The 17,230-nt window shown below is 37.4% G+C and overlaps 1 protein-coding gene and 1 long non-coding RNA gene across 4 annotated transcripts in view; both read left to right on the forward strand.

The window, feature by feature from the left end:
* skic3 (SKI3 subunit of superkiller complex) overlaps nt 1–17,230 on the forward strand; it is a 33,977-nt gene that overhangs the window by 526 nt on the left and 16,221 nt on the right. For 2 of the 3 annotated variants that reach the window (XM_057832635.1, XM_057832633.1), the window contains 20 exons: nt 447–590; nt 658–749; nt 817–892; nt 1,107–1,253; nt 2,215–2,313; nt 2,386–2,506; nt 2,578–2,718; nt 5,601–5,699; nt 5,790–5,914; nt 8,252–8,338; nt 8,541–8,644; nt 8,703–8,829; nt 8,901–9,080; nt 9,156–9,280; nt 10,380–10,630; nt 10,701–10,803; nt 12,736–12,918; nt 16,741–16,879; nt 16,945–17,023; nt 17,113–17,174. In XM_057832635.1, the coding sequence (XP_057688618.1) occupies nt 447–590; nt 658–749; nt 817–892; nt 1,107–1,253; nt 2,215–2,313; nt 2,386–2,506; nt 2,578–2,718; nt 5,601–5,699; nt 5,790–5,914; nt 8,252–8,338; nt 8,541–8,644; nt 8,703–8,829; nt 8,901–9,080; nt 9,156–9,280; nt 10,380–10,630; nt 10,701–10,803; nt 12,736–12,918; nt 16,741–16,879; nt 16,945–17,023; nt 17,113–17,174 (2,484 nt within the window). The remainder of the gene's footprint in view (nt 1–446; nt 591–657; nt 750–816; nt 893–1,106; nt 1,254–2,214; nt 2,314–2,385; nt 2,507–2,577; nt 2,719–5,600; nt 5,700–5,789; nt 5,915–8,251; nt 8,339–8,540; nt 8,645–8,702; nt 8,830–8,900; nt 9,081–9,155; nt 9,281–10,379; nt 10,631–10,700; nt 10,804–12,735; nt 12,919–16,740; nt 16,880–16,944; nt 17,024–17,112; nt 17,175–17,230) is intronic. The other variant, XM_057832634.1, reaches the window with a different exon arrangement.
* Nucleotides 13,023–14,627, forward strand: LOC130913782 (uncharacterized). The gene is made up of 2 exons (XR_009062816.1): nt 13,023–14,028; nt 14,135–14,627. It is a non-coding gene; the product is annotated as an uncharacterized LOC130913782 (long non-coding RNA).

A 17,230-nucleotide genomic window follows, 5' to 3' on the forward strand; every position in this document is an offset into this window, starting at 1 on the left:
TATTGTCACATACTAAAATTTTCAACCTGATGCAAAAAAATAATAACATTTTTGATAGTACATAATGAATAAACCCCAAATTAAATGTCATTTTTCTACTAACTCTTTCAGTGCCATTGACTATGATAGACGTCCACTGACGTGGTGCTTAAAAACTAAAAACAAGTTATCAGTAATGGACGTCCAGTCCATTTGAACTTTAAATGTGTTGGACGTCTAGAGCCGTCAATAGCACCCAATGATTTACCGAAAATAATTTTAAAAATCCCCCATCACTATCAAAAGTGGGACAAAATCAAATTTACCTCATGAGTGTTGTCGTGCAAAAACAATAAACTGACTATCAATACTTTTGCAATCAAATATTGTATCCGGATACAACTTCAATACTTTTTGACAACCCTAGTAACGTTAGAGACATGTTTGACTTAACCATTTGCTGTCAGAATGTTTTGAAGCTTGAGAAAAACAACTACAATGCATGGGTGTTTATTGGCCTGGCTGCCAGTGAGCTGGAGCAGCCCGATCAGGCACAGACAGCCTATAGGAAGGCTGTGGAGTTGGAACCTGAGCAGCTACTGGCATGGCAGGTAACAGGAAATATCCGTATATTTAACATTATAAACGTGTATACTCTAACTCTCTGTTTTATCATAGGGCCTAGGCAATTTATACGAAAAGACAGATCAGTGGGATTTCAAAATTGAACTTCCTAATGTCTATCAGAAGCTTGTCGAGCTGTATGCAAGGTAAAATACAAGAGTGTTCTTTGTCATTATTGGTTTTACCTATTTAAATCACATTCCACCTTTCCAGTTCTGACAAAAACAAGTGCTATGAAGTGATTGGAAAGCTGCAAGAGATACACCAATCTGACAAAGAATATGCCAAGGTATGTAATTTATTTATACTTCTAGATGTCACTGCATGCAAAAATGTGTCTGGGTGAATTAGTAATTCAAAGAAAAGTTCATTGTTTCAAGCTGTGTGTAGTGAATAAGTATTATTTGATGAAATACTGACAGTTTTTTGACAAAAATATTCCAATTCCTTGATTTGCATGTCTATAGTGTGCATTTTTACCACTATTTTTGTTGTTTACGTAGTTGGCAAAGGTTTGGCTACAGTTGATTCAACTGAAAGAGGAAGATGGCGCAGACAAGAAAGCTTTACTGCAGCTTTGGCAACAAATGGCGCAGCTCCTGTCAGACTGCTGCAATGAAAATGAGCAGGACACCGAAATGCAAAAGCATGTACGTGTACACAGTGACACCTTACAATGTTTGCTTGTGTTCTTCTGAGTACTGCTGACTTCCTGTCTTCTTTCGGAACTCTATGCTGCCTTCATATTGTGTCATAATTATGGTAAACCAGCAGTATGGCCCATTGTTGCTCAGGTTTGTGTAATGTAACGTGAACGCCATACAACCGAATGGCAGGTAAAGCATACTTCCCTGAGTGATGCTGCAGTAATGTAATATTAGTAAAAGCACACCGTAAAAGGTTTAATTCGCAATCGCTTTTCCATCACTGTGTACAATATTATGGCAAGTCACGTGGAGAACATAGAGTCAAAATGAATTCCTTAGTAATATTCCGGTAGATTGTGCATTTGTTATTAAATCCAGCATCTTGTTGTGGTCAAAGCCACAACGTATAATCACAGCACATTTAAATAAGTTTGAAGGCCAACTGCGACATTGCAATTGGAAGAGATGTGTCTTCTGCCCAATAGATTGCGCTGTCCCCTCCACAATCAGGGTTTTTCTTTTCTAATTTTGGGAGTTTCGAATTAATCTTCCACACTAAATGGAGGCCTACAGAAATCAAACCCATCACGCACACAAAGTTCTATTTATATACAAGTATAGATATAGACAACTCTTCTCGAGTCAAAAATTGCACGTGTAATCCCCCTCAAGTCTCATTTTCTACTAGAGAACTGGGATTTTGTCATGATACCCGATTTCTTGTTGTAGTAGATGAATTAAAAGGTGTAAAACAGTTTTGCCCACGCACCAAACCAAAATGAAGTCTGTATTTGCTATGTGTTTTTTTTTTGTTATGACAAAAGCATATGAACAGGACATGCGCTTAACAATTGGCAAGTGGTAAGCGTCATCTTTCCCAGAGCATGTGAAAGCAGCAGTAGAACATTTAATGAAATGATAATTGATATTGTACCATTAATAGTGTTTTTCATTTGTATATCAGTTAAGCACAGCTTTTGAGAAAGCCATGGTTCTAGTTGAGCCAAAACCTGGAGAAGAACACCGGAAGCTCTCGGCCAACTACATCAAATGTCTTTCCAAGGTAAAAAGAACTGTCAATCATGGTACTGCATTTTTTTAGATATCTTATTCAAGTGTTTTTTGTTTGCCACAGCTACCTGAAGAAGAAGAGAAGATGAAGCAAGCGTGCGAGTCAGTGTTGTCCCTCTACCCCACTCAAAGTTTTCCTCTTGAAATCCTTTGCTCCCACTACCTCAAAAAAGGTTTTCATGGATGTAAATGCTGACCTGTTTAGAGTTAAACAAGCAATATGCAGAAAGGCTACATGCTGTGTTTTGACTTCTAGGTGTCCAGAGTGAGGATGCTATGAATTGCTTTTCACGGCTTCATAATTTGGCACCGGACAATGGATTGTGTAATTTGGGATTCGGCATGAAAGCACTCCAAGAGGGCAACTATAAAGATGCCATTAAAGACCTCACGCAAGGTTGTATACACACAAAAACACACCCGTGCCACTGTATTAGGTGGACCTTCTTCCAATTGATTAAGCCATTGAGCGGAAAAATGTTTTTTGACGAAAGACTGTACATACAGTATTGATAATTAGCGGTTGGAACTTCTGGGTACGGTATGATACGATTTGCGGTACAAGGCTCCCAATAACGATGATCTCACAATATGGCAATACAACAATTATCGATACATGGGTCAGGAAATCATACGATGTGCTACGAAAACAACTAATAAACAGGAAAACAAGATATTTTCATTCTCCTGCTGTGAATTGGAATAAGTTTATCGTTAGTAGACGTCCAATCCACTTGAACTCCCACTTCAAACAGATTGGACATCTATGGCCGTCAATGCCAGGCAAAGAGTTTATTTTGCAGTTCAGTTCCTGTTAATTTTCGGTCACTTCCTTTGGGGAATTTATGTGTCACTTCCTATTGATTTTGGTTACTGAAAAGTAAAGTTGTATTATCGGGTAGCCGATAATATTTGCCGATGAATGCATTTTAAAATCATATCAGATAATATCAACATCGGTTTTGGGCCAATATGCATGTTGCCTTTAAAGTGGATGTAGAAGCCTGCATTTGTACAAAGGCTGGTCACAGCTTAGCACAGCAGTTATGCTTATTGACCATTAGATGTCTCCAAATTAAGATGCTTGGGATTTGTTATGTGAGCATTATCATTATTAAAGCATCCAATGGGGCATCACAATAAAATTAGCCATAAGTCCACGACCACATATATCGGTATTGGCTTGATATGGTATTTTTTGAGTTGGACGATATCGGCTAAAAAATCATTATCGAACAACTATAAAAAGGAAATGACTTAAGAATGTCCCCAAATTAATAGGAAGTGACTCGGAATACACACAGTAAATAAATGCCCACAAAAGACAGACTGTGAATGCTCTTGTTTCAGTGCCATTGACTAGGTTAGACATCCAATACAGTAAAAATGAATTGGATGTCTAGCGCCACCTTTTTAAAACAATATATCGATTCTTGGTGGGAGCATATCGATAAACTTTTGGGCTACAAAGTATCGTGATATATCACCTTTTCGTTTTATTGTCACATCCCTATTTATAAATAGTAAATATTGACCACGTTTAGCTACATAAAATACTTACAGTATCTCATACAGTGGGGAGAACAAGTATTTGATACACTGCCGATTTTGCTGGTTTTCCCACTTGCAAAGCATGTAGAGGTCTGTAATTTGTATCATAAGTTCTCTTCAACTGTGAGGGACGGAATCTAATACAAAAAAAACAGAAAATCCCGTTGTATGATTTTAAAATAATTTTTGCATTTAATTGCATGAAATAAGTATTTGATACATCACAAAAATCGAACTTAATATTTGGTACAGAAACCTTTGTTTGCTATTACAGATACCAAACGTTTCCTGTAGTGCTTGACAAGGTTTGCAAACACTGCAGCAGGGATTTTGGCCCAGTCCTCCATGCAGATCTTCTCCAGAGCCTTCAGGTTTCGGGGCTGCTGCTGGGCAACACGGACTTTCAGCTCCCTCCATAGATTTTCTATCGGGTTCAGATCTGATGACTGGCTAGGCCACTCCAGGACCTTAAGATGCTTCTTACGGAGCCACACTTTAGTTGCCTTGGCTGTGTGCTTTGGGTCGTTGTCATGCTGGAAGACCCAGCCACGACCCATCTTCAGGGCTCTCACTGAAGGGAGGATGTTGTCAGCTAAGATCTGGCGATACATAGCCCCATCCATCCTCCCCTCAAAACAATGCAGTCGTCCTATACCCTTGGCAGAGAAGCAGCCCCAAAAAAATGATGTTTCCTCCTCCATGTTTCACGGTTGGGATGGTATTCTTGGGGTTGTACTCCTCCTCCTTCTTCCTCCAAACACGACGAGCCGAGTTTAGACCAAAAAGTTCAATTTTGGTCTCATCCGATCACATGACCATCTCCCATTGCTCTTCTGGATCATCCAGATGGTCAGTGGCAAACTTCAGACGTGTCTGGACATGCACTGGCTTCAGCAGCGGGACCTTGCGTGCGCTGTAGGATTTTAATCCATGACGGCGTAATGTGTTGCCGATGGTTTTCTTCGAGACTGTGGTTCCAGCTCTCTTCAGGTCGTTGACCAGGTCCTGCCGTGTAGTTCTGGGCTGATCCCTCACCTTCCTCATGATCAGTGATGCCCCACGAGGTGAGGTCTTGCATGGAGCCCCAGAACGAGACAGATTGACCGTCAACTTGAACTTCTTCCATTTTCTAATAATCGCTGTAACAGTTGTTACCTTCTCACCAAGCTGCTTGCTTATTTTCCTATAGCCCATCCCAGCCTTGTGCAGGTCTATTATTTTATCACTGATGTCCTTACACAGCTCTTTGGTCTTGGCCATTGTGGAGAGGCTGGAGTTTGTTTGTTTGAGCATGTGAACAGGTGTCTTTTATACAGGTAACAAGTTCAAACAGGTGCAGTTACTTCCGGTAATGAGTGGAGAACAGGAGGGGTTCTTAAAAAAGAACTAAGAGCCGAAATATTTACTAGTTGGTAATGTATCAAATACTTATTTCATGCAGTTAAATACAAATTTATTATTTAAAAATTATGCAATGTGATTTTCTGGATTTTGGTATTAGATTCCGTCCCTCACAGTTGCAGAGAACTTATGATACAAATTACAGACCTCTACATGGCTTGCAAGTGGGAAAACCAGCAAAATCGGCAGTGTATCAAATACTTGTTCTCCCCACTGTTCTTGTCCTCGTTACATTGTGCAGTTGTACCTATTGACAGGTCTGTTGCGCATATGCATGACTAAATACGTACAGTTGTTAAAAATGTTGACTTCTTTTCTTTTTGTTAGGATTGAAGAAAACAAACTTCATCCCACTGTGGTACAGTCTGGCAGAAGCTCAATTTAAAGTGCATAAATATGCAGACTGCTCAAAATCATGTGCTCACGGTATTATGCCTAACATCCAGTTTTTTATTGAATTAACCACTTAAAAGCAGTGTCAGGAAGCTGATAGTATATGTTATTGTGTTCAAATAGGTTTAAATGCGTGCCTACCAGGAGACCAGGAACTAAGGATCAGACTCCTGAAGCTAAGGGTTGAAGCTTTGGTTCGGAGTGGAGAGGAGAAGGCTGCTGAGCAGGCTTTGGAGACATTTTCCCTGGTAGGTATTTGTAGATTCCATACCGCAAAAAGCCCTCAGCCCGACGCTCTCCTCTTCCGTCTTCCTCACCAGCCCGCTGGACAGCGGCAAAGAAAAATTCTCACGCCGCTCGTCATGCGTTTACTTGTTTAATCCAACAAAAAGTAATCCACAGCAAACAAAGCAGCAAATGAGAGTATGAGGAAATGAAAAATAATCCACTTGAAAGGTAAATCCACAAATATATAGAGAGACATGTTAATCCAAATATGAACAGAGGTCAAAAAACTGTTTCGGCTCTATGCTTCCTCCTCCTGCTTTAGCGCGACTGACCGTCCACACAGCCACTTACACGTTATATAGTACGTCGTCAAACGTGACGTCACGAACTAGTTCCACAAATAAAAAAAAACTAATCACAATTTATTTCATAGAACCAAAGTAAAATATTAACAACTAACATGAATAATTAACCAAACGTTATTTAGGCTCCTACATTATTCTTAAACATATGGGGAAAAAATACATTTAATTATCTGTTGTTATATTGGAGAGCGGAGTGGGGTTTGCGACATTTTTCACAATTTGTTTTCTCAATACTTCTGAGAATAATGACTCATGTACTGTATGTCAAAGAAGCCTAATATCTAGGCTTGGATTTGACATCCTTTTCCTTTTTCAAATGCTTTTTTTTTTCTTTCCGGAATTTATTAACTATCGAAGACTGATATACTTTGTGACAACAAGTGCACCCACTGCAGGGTTGATTGTCATGTTTCATTTCAATTGAATTTTTTTTCTGAATGAAACATAAAGCTGGCTAGCTAGAGAATGTGAAACAAAACTATAGTTTTGTCCTCATATTGTCTAATGGTATCAATTTCATAGCTATAAATTTTGTAAAAAGACAGAACAGTGAAGATCTTGCACTTAAAATTTATTCTAAAAAAATTACTCTTACATCAAAGTCATGTGCGACTTTACAGTAAAAACTAGAATTGTCTGATAATAACTTTTTAACCGATAATTGATATTCCGATATTGTCCAACTCCAAAAATGCGATACCAATATCAAACCGATGCAGATATATGCGGTCGTAGACTTAACATACTATGGGTAATTGTATTGTGATGCTCCACTGGATGCTTTATTAATGATAAATGTAAAAATTTCAAGGTTTTCCAAATAAATATTCTGTCAAAAGTAAACGAACAACTTCAACTGAAGTTATGTAAAAAGTGCCTCTTTTGCACCACTATATTTATTGTTGAAATCAAAATAGTGCAGATGTCAGTTTTTTGGATCAAGTGCAAAATGCTAATAAGGCACTTATTATGTCCACAATGTGCTTGTGGGTACACAAATCAACAGATCCCAAACAGTCCATGTTCTAAGGAGAAGTCAGACGCTTGAGTAAAGTTGAATTGGCTTTACTGTGGTCACCTTTCTCTTGACAAGAACACTGATACTCTTTTTGTAATACTAAAAACAACAAAACATTGTGTCAATAATATGAAAAAAAGTCACAAAATAAAGCAACGTATACACCACGTGTCAGTTTGGTCACTAACTGGTAGTACAGCTTGCAAATTTTGTACCAAATTTTACCACAACTGCAAACAAAACGAAATATACACATCTCCAATATACTACACAATGCTCATGAATATAAAACAAAGGAAGAATATAACCTACAAGTGATACTTGTTTAAGGCACAAACAACATGGGGAGATGGCAAGAACTGCTATGATAAACTGGTTGCAGACGATAGCTCGTCATTTTAGCTCTCTTTATTCGTAATGAGCTTGTGTTGACATATGATTACGTCAGCAGAATGCGCTGGAACTGATCAAAACGTATTACACTTAATCACCAGCAGGGGGAAACAAAACACCAGAAACAAAGGCAGGCAATAAGTGGACATGACAGCAATGCCATATACATATTGCCCCAAAACCGATAATGAAAAACCGATGTCGATATTACCCAATATCATTTTAAAATGCTTTTATCGGCTACCTGATAATATTGGACAACCCTAGTAAAATCAATAAAGACTTTTCTCTGGGCACAGTTATGATCATTTCACCTCTGATGTTGTGCAACACCACACGCTGTTGGGCAAGTTACAGCTAGTGTGACAACAAACCAATGGATAAAAAAAAAAAAAACGCTTTCCCCTGTGTTTTGAAAAGTTTATGTACTTTTTAAATGACTAAACCTACAGCGGATCACATTTTGGTGCACCGGGTAAAAAAGTTTTCATCGTGGTGTCTGTTACCTAGCAAATATTCCATTCCTAACCTGATTTACATGTTCGATTTATCGTCTTGGTATACTTTTGTGTATCTTTCAGATCCCTGATGCTGACAAAGATCCATTACTATTAGCTCTTAAAGGTCGTGCATACCTTAACAAAGGGAAAATAGTTGAGTCGTTAAAGGTCAGTTTCACACATTACAATAAATTTATATGCTGCTTAACTCATTCATTGCCATTGATGATGATAGACGTCCAATCTTGTGACTCTTTAAATGAGTTTATCACCAGTAGGTGTCCATATTAGACAAATGCTGTTCATCCTATCATCGTCAATGGCAGGCAATTAGTTAAAAAAAAAAAACTTAACCTCTCTCTATTTGCAGTTGTCATCACAGCTTGAAACCTCCCACCCAAACTTGGCCCAGGTGTCAGCGCTGAAGGGATTAGTCCACCTAGCTGAGGATCAGAAACAGCTAGCAGAGCAAAGGTAGACCAGAAATACTAACTTTTTACGGTCAATACAATTTTTCCCTTTCCTTCTCCAGTTTCCTCAAGGCAGCAACACAAAGCTCCAACTGTGGCGAGTATTTTTTTTTGCTGGGTACACTTTACTGGACCATGGGAGAAGAGACCCGTAAAGACAAAAGCAAAGCACATTCACATTTTCTCAAGGTTAGAAAGAGTTGTCTATCTTCTAAACAGTTGGTTTCTAAACCCTTAAGCCTCATTTGTGTGTACTTCAGGCTGCTAAATTGGACCCACACCTCGGTTGCGCGTTCCGGTACCTTGGGCATTATTATCGAGAGGTGGCCAATGACTCAGGTCGAGCACGTGGCTGCTACAAGAAGGCCTTCGACTTGGACGGTGACGATGCTGAATCTGGGGCGGCTGCAGTTGATCTCAGCATGGCAGAGGAAGATATGGTAATATCTGAACTTTTTCCGAACACGGGAAACTTTTGCTAACTGTTTAATTGTCTATTCTTGGCTATTTGTCAGGACACCGCTTTAACAATGCTCCAATCAGTGATTGAAAAGGCCACTCCAGGTTCTGCTAAATGGGCCTGGTTGAGACGAGGTCTTTACTACCTAAAGGTTGGACTGCATCAACAGGCAATTGCAGAGTAAGGACCAAAAACTATTTACCTGTATTTTGATTTTAAATATATAAATATGTTGTTGATATATGAGTAATTCCAATAGTGCTGCAATGATTAATCGATTAACTCGAGTAATTCGATTAGAAAAAAAAGTTTGAATTAAATTTTGCTGCTTTGAGGATTGGTTTAATTAAAGTGGTAATGGTTTGTTTTGAAAGTGTCTGCATTTAGTTTTATTGATTTGGGTGAATACACTGCCCTCTAGTGGCAACAATAAATATGACATAACTCATTTCACATGGCTGAATTCAGATGCTCCCTGTTGAGGCCAACATAAGCTAAGTTTTTCTTTGAGATAATGCTTTTTAATGCATTTGTAATTTAGTTCATAGGTATATTTCGCCGTCTTTCGTGGGAAAATGTGTTTGAACCATTTGTTAAGAGCATTGTAAAAAAACAAAAAAAGTTTTCATTTTTGTAGCATTATAAACTTTAGCATTTTATAGCATTTAAGCTAGCAGACTTTGTGTTAGCAAATTGTTCTTTTGTTTTTTTTACTCAGATCCTCATTTATTTATTCTTATACCGTTTGAGGCTCAGCTCAGGTATTTTCATTTTTTTATGTTCCTTATCCGATTACTCGATTATTCGAACTAACTAGTTAATCGATTAATCGACTACTAAAATAATCGATAACTGCAGTCTTAAATTTCAGAATTGAAATGCTTGAAAAATAAATCCCTCACTTTCTTGATTTTCTGTTACATATTCATCTATGATAGGTATTAAACTATCAAAAGCTTGATTAGCTTAACCTTACAGATAAATGGTACATTTTCTATGACATACAGTGGGGAGAACAAGTATTTGATACACTGCCAATGGGTTTTCCAATTGACTGTGTATCAAATACTTGTTCTCCCCACTGTATTTGGTGTTTACAATAACTACTGTAACCCCAGCAACAGAGTTGCAGGTAAAAATGTTGCAAATCTGAGCTAATTTTAGCTTTCCCTCAGAAGTAGAAGTTGCTTAGCTAGCTGTTACTGTTGACCAGAGGACAAGCTTACTTATGTAACTAAATATCATGATTAAAAAAAAACATATTCCTATATGCTTGTAGCCTCCAAGCAGCTTTGAGAGCAGATCCAGAGGACTGGGTGTGTTGGGAGTGTTTAGGCGAGGCCTACTTAAAACGCCAAAGTTTCACAGCAGCTCTGAAGGCCTTTGGGAAGGCCCACAGTCTTCAGCCTACCTCCATCTACATCCTTTACCAGGCCGCCGCCATAAAACAGACCCTGGGCAAGTTCCAAGAAGCCATCGCGGAGTACTTACAGATCACAACGCAGCATGACTACGTCCCTGCTTTGAAAGGTAGAACAATGTGTGAGTGTGAGACACTGCAAAGTTGTGACGTATAATTTAACTTGATTGTGCTATTGAGGTCTTGGTGATTGTCAGCTCGCCCTTGCAAAAAGTTTTATGGAGGATTGCAGAGACGGTGGAGCCATTGACCTGATCCAGCAAGCTATACATAATCTTCTAAGGTAAATCCAAAGTCACATTTGTCTGAGCCAGCTTTTTTTTTTTTTTTTTTTTTCATAAAATGACCAGTTACTGTGGTACCTCGAGATTCGAAAGCTTCTGTACACACATAATTCATTTGACAAAAAGTTTTTAAAGCTTTTTTCGCTTCATATTATGAAAAATTATTCATCATACGAAAGATAATACCTACTGTATTAGGTAATTCCCGCTCGCAGCGATGTAATATTATAACTAAGTTTGACTATAAATATACACAAACGAAATATACACACACCACAACACAATGTGCTACTCAATGCTCATGTAAATGAAACAAAAGAATATAACTCACAAGCGATGCTTTACAGAGGCACAGACAGCGAGATGAAATGGCAAGCAATTGCTGCCTAAGTTAGCTCGTCTTCTAGCATTCCGTGTTTGCGATTAGCTTGACTAGTCATGTGATAACATCTGAACAATGAGCTGGAACCTAGCAAACTAGTTACACTCAAGCGCCACTTAGGGGCGACAACGCATAACACAGACAGCCAATGATACTGTAGGTTATGACAGCTGTTAATGCTATTGTTTTTAGTAATATTTGGAACGAATTAAGCGATTTATATGTGAAAAGCGATCCATTACAAAGCCACTCCGAAAAAAAACAATTTCGTATCGTGCTGTATCACTGTACTTGCTAAGGTTTTACATCACAGTCCCTGGGGCCCGATCCGACCTGCCACCTCATTTAGTGTGTCCTGCGTAAGTAAATTATGTGTATTGACTTCATGTTTCTTGCTAAAATAAAATTTACCGTAATTTTTATATAATAAATCGTTACTTTTCCCCCCATTTTATAAACCCTGACTTTTGTTGTCCAGGCGTTTTTTTATTGGTTTACTAGGTAATAAGCTCTTTTCTTGTTCAACTTTGTGGGTGCGGCTTCCAGTCATATGCGTCATATGGCTAAAAAAAAATGACAGTACATAAAATTTCTGTTGTCTTCAAAAAAATATTAGAATAAAGACGATAATACAGGCCAATAAAATCCTTTTAAAATGTTATTGGATAATATCGACACCGGTTTTTCATTATGGGCCAATATCCATCTTACCTTCAAAGTGAATGTAGAAGCCCTCAGCCTTTGTACAAGGGCTGGTCACAGTTTAGCACAGCAGTTTTGCCTACTGACCATTAGATGTATCCAAAATAAGATGCTTGGGATTTGTTTTGTACAATACAATTAGCCATAATATGTGTAGTCAACAACCGCATACTGTATATCGGTGTTGGTTTGATATTGGTAACGGATTTTTGGAGTTGGACAATATTGGTTATCAATTGAAATTTAGTATAGAAGAACTCTAATTAAGGACTACAGATTTACTTTTCTTAAATAATAGAAATTAAATAAGTCAACAAATATTTAAAAAAAAAAAAAAAAAGTAAAATTTGTTTTACCATATTATACATTTTAGGGGGAAAAAATAAAGAAATGCTAAGACAGTGAGTATTCAGTTTTACCCATTTTAGTTTTTTTTTTTTTAAATTAAAAGAATTAAAAAAAAAAAACATTTTTTTGAAATAAATAAATAAATAAACAAGAGAATACTTCCTGGTTTTCCCTTTTTTAGTTCAACAAATATAACCAAAAACACGAAAACTAATTATTCCCAAGTATAGTAATTTGCAATTAAGAGGCTGAAAGAAGAGGATTTGGACAATTTTTAGATCAACAGAGTTTCTAAACGTTTTCATTGACCATCAAAACAGTCATTTCATTTGATTATCCATGGGTTGTCGATGAGTCAGTCCATCAAATCAGCCCTAGTTGACAGGCATAATGGCCACCTGAAGGAACCCTAAATTTCAATGTGGCCTGTGTCAAAAATGAGTTTCACATACATGATTTAGAGATCCAACCAAACCTGATTCAACATTGTGCTCCTTAGGGCTGTACAGCTGCGATCTGACTTGTCCTGTTTATGGAAGCTGCTGGGAGATGCCTGCTCCGCTGTCAGCACAGTTTCTCCAGAGAGAGCTCAGGTCCAGATGCCGGCAGCGCTAACTGGTTTGCACCCACAAACTAAGCTCCATACACTGAACCAAACTGAGACGCTCAGAGTCGGCGAGAGGTATGTCAACTGTCAATTCTATCCTTTAACTCATTAGTAAGGGCAATCAAAGCATCCTCCCAGTCAAAATGGATTGGACAGCTATCGCTGTCATTTAAAACCCCTGGGTGTTATTTGTCCATTTTTTGGCTTTTTTCGTTTTTTTTCTGTGTTTAAAAGGAAAAAAAGCATATGAAAAAATACACTAGGGAGCTGATATTTCCTGCAGGATACTAAATCATGTAGAAGTTCGAAATGGCACCATCCGGCAATTTCTAACTTATTGCAAACAGGCTGGGAAGATTTGCACTAAACTCTTGTTATTTTGCCATTTTTTGGCTCATTGACTCCCATTATAAATCATGATTTTTAATATGCTGTAAACCTGATGTTTTATCATGCATTTTCCGTGATTATTGATGCAATCGCTTCTTTGGCGAGTCAAAAACATGCAGATAAAAAAATTTTTGTGTTGACACCCAGAAGTCACTAGATGGAGCCATAGGCCAATACATGAATTTTCTTGCGAAGCTAGCTTCAGATCGGTCAAAAATTAATACAATAAAGACGGTTGGCTTTACAAAAAAAATGGTGTCAATGTTGTCTGAGCTCACTTTCAGTCTATTTGGGCATGCGTATTTGCAATTTTGCACGTTTGCACAAGACAATAAAAAGGTACTTCCCGGAAATGCAAAAAAACCAAAACAAAAAACCACGTGTTTATTGTTGTCGTTTGAATTTCAACTTTTATTGGTTGGGTGTTTGAATTTCTTTACTCTCATTGGTTCTGGGCATTTTGGGAGTCTCTGTTCTCGCGAGGATCACCATTTTGCATTTCTTCCAACACAACTTATGATCGATGGCGGCGAGAAGTATTTCACCGCAGGACACGATTCGAATGGTGTTAGAAAATCCTGATTCCGACGACGACGACCTTTGTTCGGACGCTTCTTTGGAGAGCCCAGAAGACATTGAACAAATTCTTCCGGACTTTCGATGCCGGAGGAGGACGGCTTTGATGACGAGGATTAGGAAATAGTTGACAACATAACGAGATGAAAGCGGGGAGCAGAAGGCGGGGGCACGGACATGACCACGTTGAGGCGCATGACGAAAATGACGGCGATCGAGGTAATGACGAGAGTGAGTAAGCAAATGTTTTGCATATCAAGGTTTGTCTTGTAAAAGCTGATCAAAGATCAAAGCTGTTATTGTTGCGTGCGCTTGTGCTTTGCAGGCCTGAGGCACATACTCCTGCCGCCGGCGCGCACTCAGGTGGCCAATGTGTGTTTTTTCACATGCCGGACATTTCGTCATGCAGCGCGTTTGTGCTGTTCACGGAGATCTACCCTCGTTTGTGCTGTTCACGGAGATCTACCCTGAGTGGAACGTGAAGAAAAGCTACAAGCGCCGACTATTTCTTGAGGAACTTGGCAAGGCTCTAATTCGGCCAGAAGTCCTAAAACGGGAACCACCGCCTTCTGCCGAAGGCTTGGTTGAGCAGCGAGCTGGACCCCCGTCCAAGCGCAAACAATGTGGCCTTTGCACAAAGCCACTTCGGGCTTCGAACATAATAATAAATAATAATACATTTTATTTATAACGCACTTTACATTTGAACAACAAATCTCAAAGTGCACATCATGAATTGTGTATGTTGTTATTATGTTAACTGTTATATTGTATGTATGTTTTGTAAAATTGTTAACATAAATTCTATCATCAAATCAGTTATTGTCACGTTGTCACAGTCTTGTTCTAAAACAAAAAATCTATTGTTACGACTTTTACTTATCCAATGATGTAATTATGTAATATAAAATATTTTAGTTTGATTTATATATAGCCTATATAGCATAGTTAGTTTTACTATTAGGATAATGCTGCTATTATTGTCCATAGGGGGCCAAAACAAAAAAACTATATGTTTAGATAGGTCTGATGCCACTGAACATTGTGAGTGGTTGAAAATGAAAACATATTCAGAAATAACTTAGTTATCACACTTCAAAGGAAAAGCCATTTTTTGGACAAAATCACAAGAGTTGAATGTAAATGAGAAAACTGCAATTGCGTAAAAAGTGGGTGTGCATAAAAAAATTGGTTGTTACGACTTGTGGACTTATTCAAGCGTCTAACTATGTGATATGGAATATTCAAATTAGACTTTTGTTTTTTATATATATACAGCATAGTTAGTTTTGCTATTCGGATAATGCTGCTATTATTGTCCATAGGGGGCATTGAAAAATAAAAAAAATAAAAAACTTTATATGTGTAGATAGGTCTGACGCCACTGAACATTTTGAGTGGCTGAAAGTGAAAAAATATTCAGAAATGACTTAGTTATCACACTTCAAAGGAAAAGCAATTTTTTGGACAAAATCACAAGAGTTTAGTGTAAATGAGAAAACTGCAAATGTGTAAAAACTGGGCATGCATAAAAAAATCGGTTGTTATGACTTAACGACTTATTCAAGCCTCTAACTATGTGATATGGAATATTCAAATTAGACTTTTGTTTTTTTATATATATACAGCATAGTTAGTTTTGCTATTCGGATAATGCTGCTATTATTGTCCATAGGGGGCATTGAAAAATAAAAAAAATAAAAAAATATATATGTGTAGATAGGTCTGATGCCACTGAAGATTTTGAGTGGTTGAAAGTGAAAAAATATTCAGAAATGACTTAGTTATCACACTTCAAAGGAAAAGCCATTTTTTGGACAAAATCACAAGAGTTTAGTGTAAATGAGAAAACTGCAAATGTGTAAAAACTGGGCATGCATAAAAAAATCGGTTGTTATGACTTAACGACCTATTCAAGCCTCTAACTATGTGATATGGAATATTCAAATTAGACTTTTGTTTTTGATATATATACAGCATAGTTAGTTTTGCTATTCGGATAATGCTGCTATTATTGTCCATAGGGGGCATTGAAAAATAAAAAAAATAAAAAACTATATATGTGTAGGTAGGTCTGATGCCACTGAAGATTTTGAGTGGTTGAAAGTGAAAAAATATTCAGAAATGACTTAGTTATCACACTTCAAAGGAAAAGCCATTTTTTGGACAAAATCACAAGAGTTTAGTGTAAATGAGAAAACTGCAAATGTGTAAAAACTGGGCATGCATAAAAAAATCGGTTGTTATGACTTAACGACTTATTCAAGCCTCTAACTATGTGATATGGAATATTCAAATTAGACTTTTGTTTTTTATATATATACAGCATAGTTAGTTTTGCTATTCGGATAATGCTGCTATTATTGTCCATAGGGGGCATTGAAAAATAAAAAAAATAAAAAACTATATATGTGTAGATAGGTCTGATGCCACTGAAGATTTTGAGTGGTTGAAAGTGAAAAAATATTCAGAAATGACTTAGTTATCACACTTCAAAGGAAAAGCCATTTTTTGGACTAAATCACAAGAGTTTAGTGTAAATGAGAAAACTGCAAATGTGTAAAAACTGGGCATGCATAAAAAAATCGGTTGTTATGACTTAACGACTTATTCAAGCCTCTAACTATGTGATATGGAATATTCAAATTAGACTTTTGTTTTTGATATATATACAGCATAGTTAGTTTTGCTATTCGGATAATGCTGCTATTATTGTCCATAGGGGGCATTGAAAAATTAAAAAAAATAAAAAACTTTATATGTGTAGATAGGTCTGACGCCACTGAACATTTTGAGTGGCTGAAAGTGAAAAAATATTCAGAAATGACTTAGTTATCACACTTCAAAGGAAAAGCCATTTTTTGGACAAAATCACAAGAATTTAGTCAAGATAAAATAACGCCCAAGGGTTAAACGTGGTTGTTTCCACAGGTGTTACACCCGTGCATTGAAACTGATGCCAGAAGTTGCGAGCCTATGGCATGACCTGGGACTCAACTTTTATCAACAAGCTCGCCTGACCTGTGATTCTGAGGACGAACAAACACTACTACTAGAGAAATCCCAACAAGTACTATAACTCTAGTATTTCTTCTTTTTTATTTACTTCTTAAATTGATTTCTGGCTTTTTTCAGTGTTTAAGAAAGGCAGTCATGATGGACAGTGGTGAACATAGCAACTGGAATGCTTTGGGAGTGATCAACATGAGCAAAGGTGTAGTTTATTAATCAAAAATATTATTTAGGGAGTGGATTTAGAAACCTATTTTTTAAAATCATTTTCCATTTTTCTAAAAACAACAGGTCTGGAGAACTTTGCGCTGGCTCAGCATTGCTTCATCAAGTCCATTCAAGTTGAATCTAATGTATGTATGATAGGCTTGACATTAGTTTCAAATATTTTTCTTATGATTTAATGTAT

This window comes from Corythoichthys intestinalis, chromosome 3 (genome assembly GCF_030265065.1).
Source record: "Corythoichthys intestinalis isolate RoL2023-P3 chromosome 3, ASM3026506v1, whole genome shotgun sequence".
Lineage (NCBI taxonomy): Eukaryota > Metazoa > Chordata > Actinopteri > Syngnathiformes > Syngnathidae > Corythoichthys > Corythoichthys intestinalis.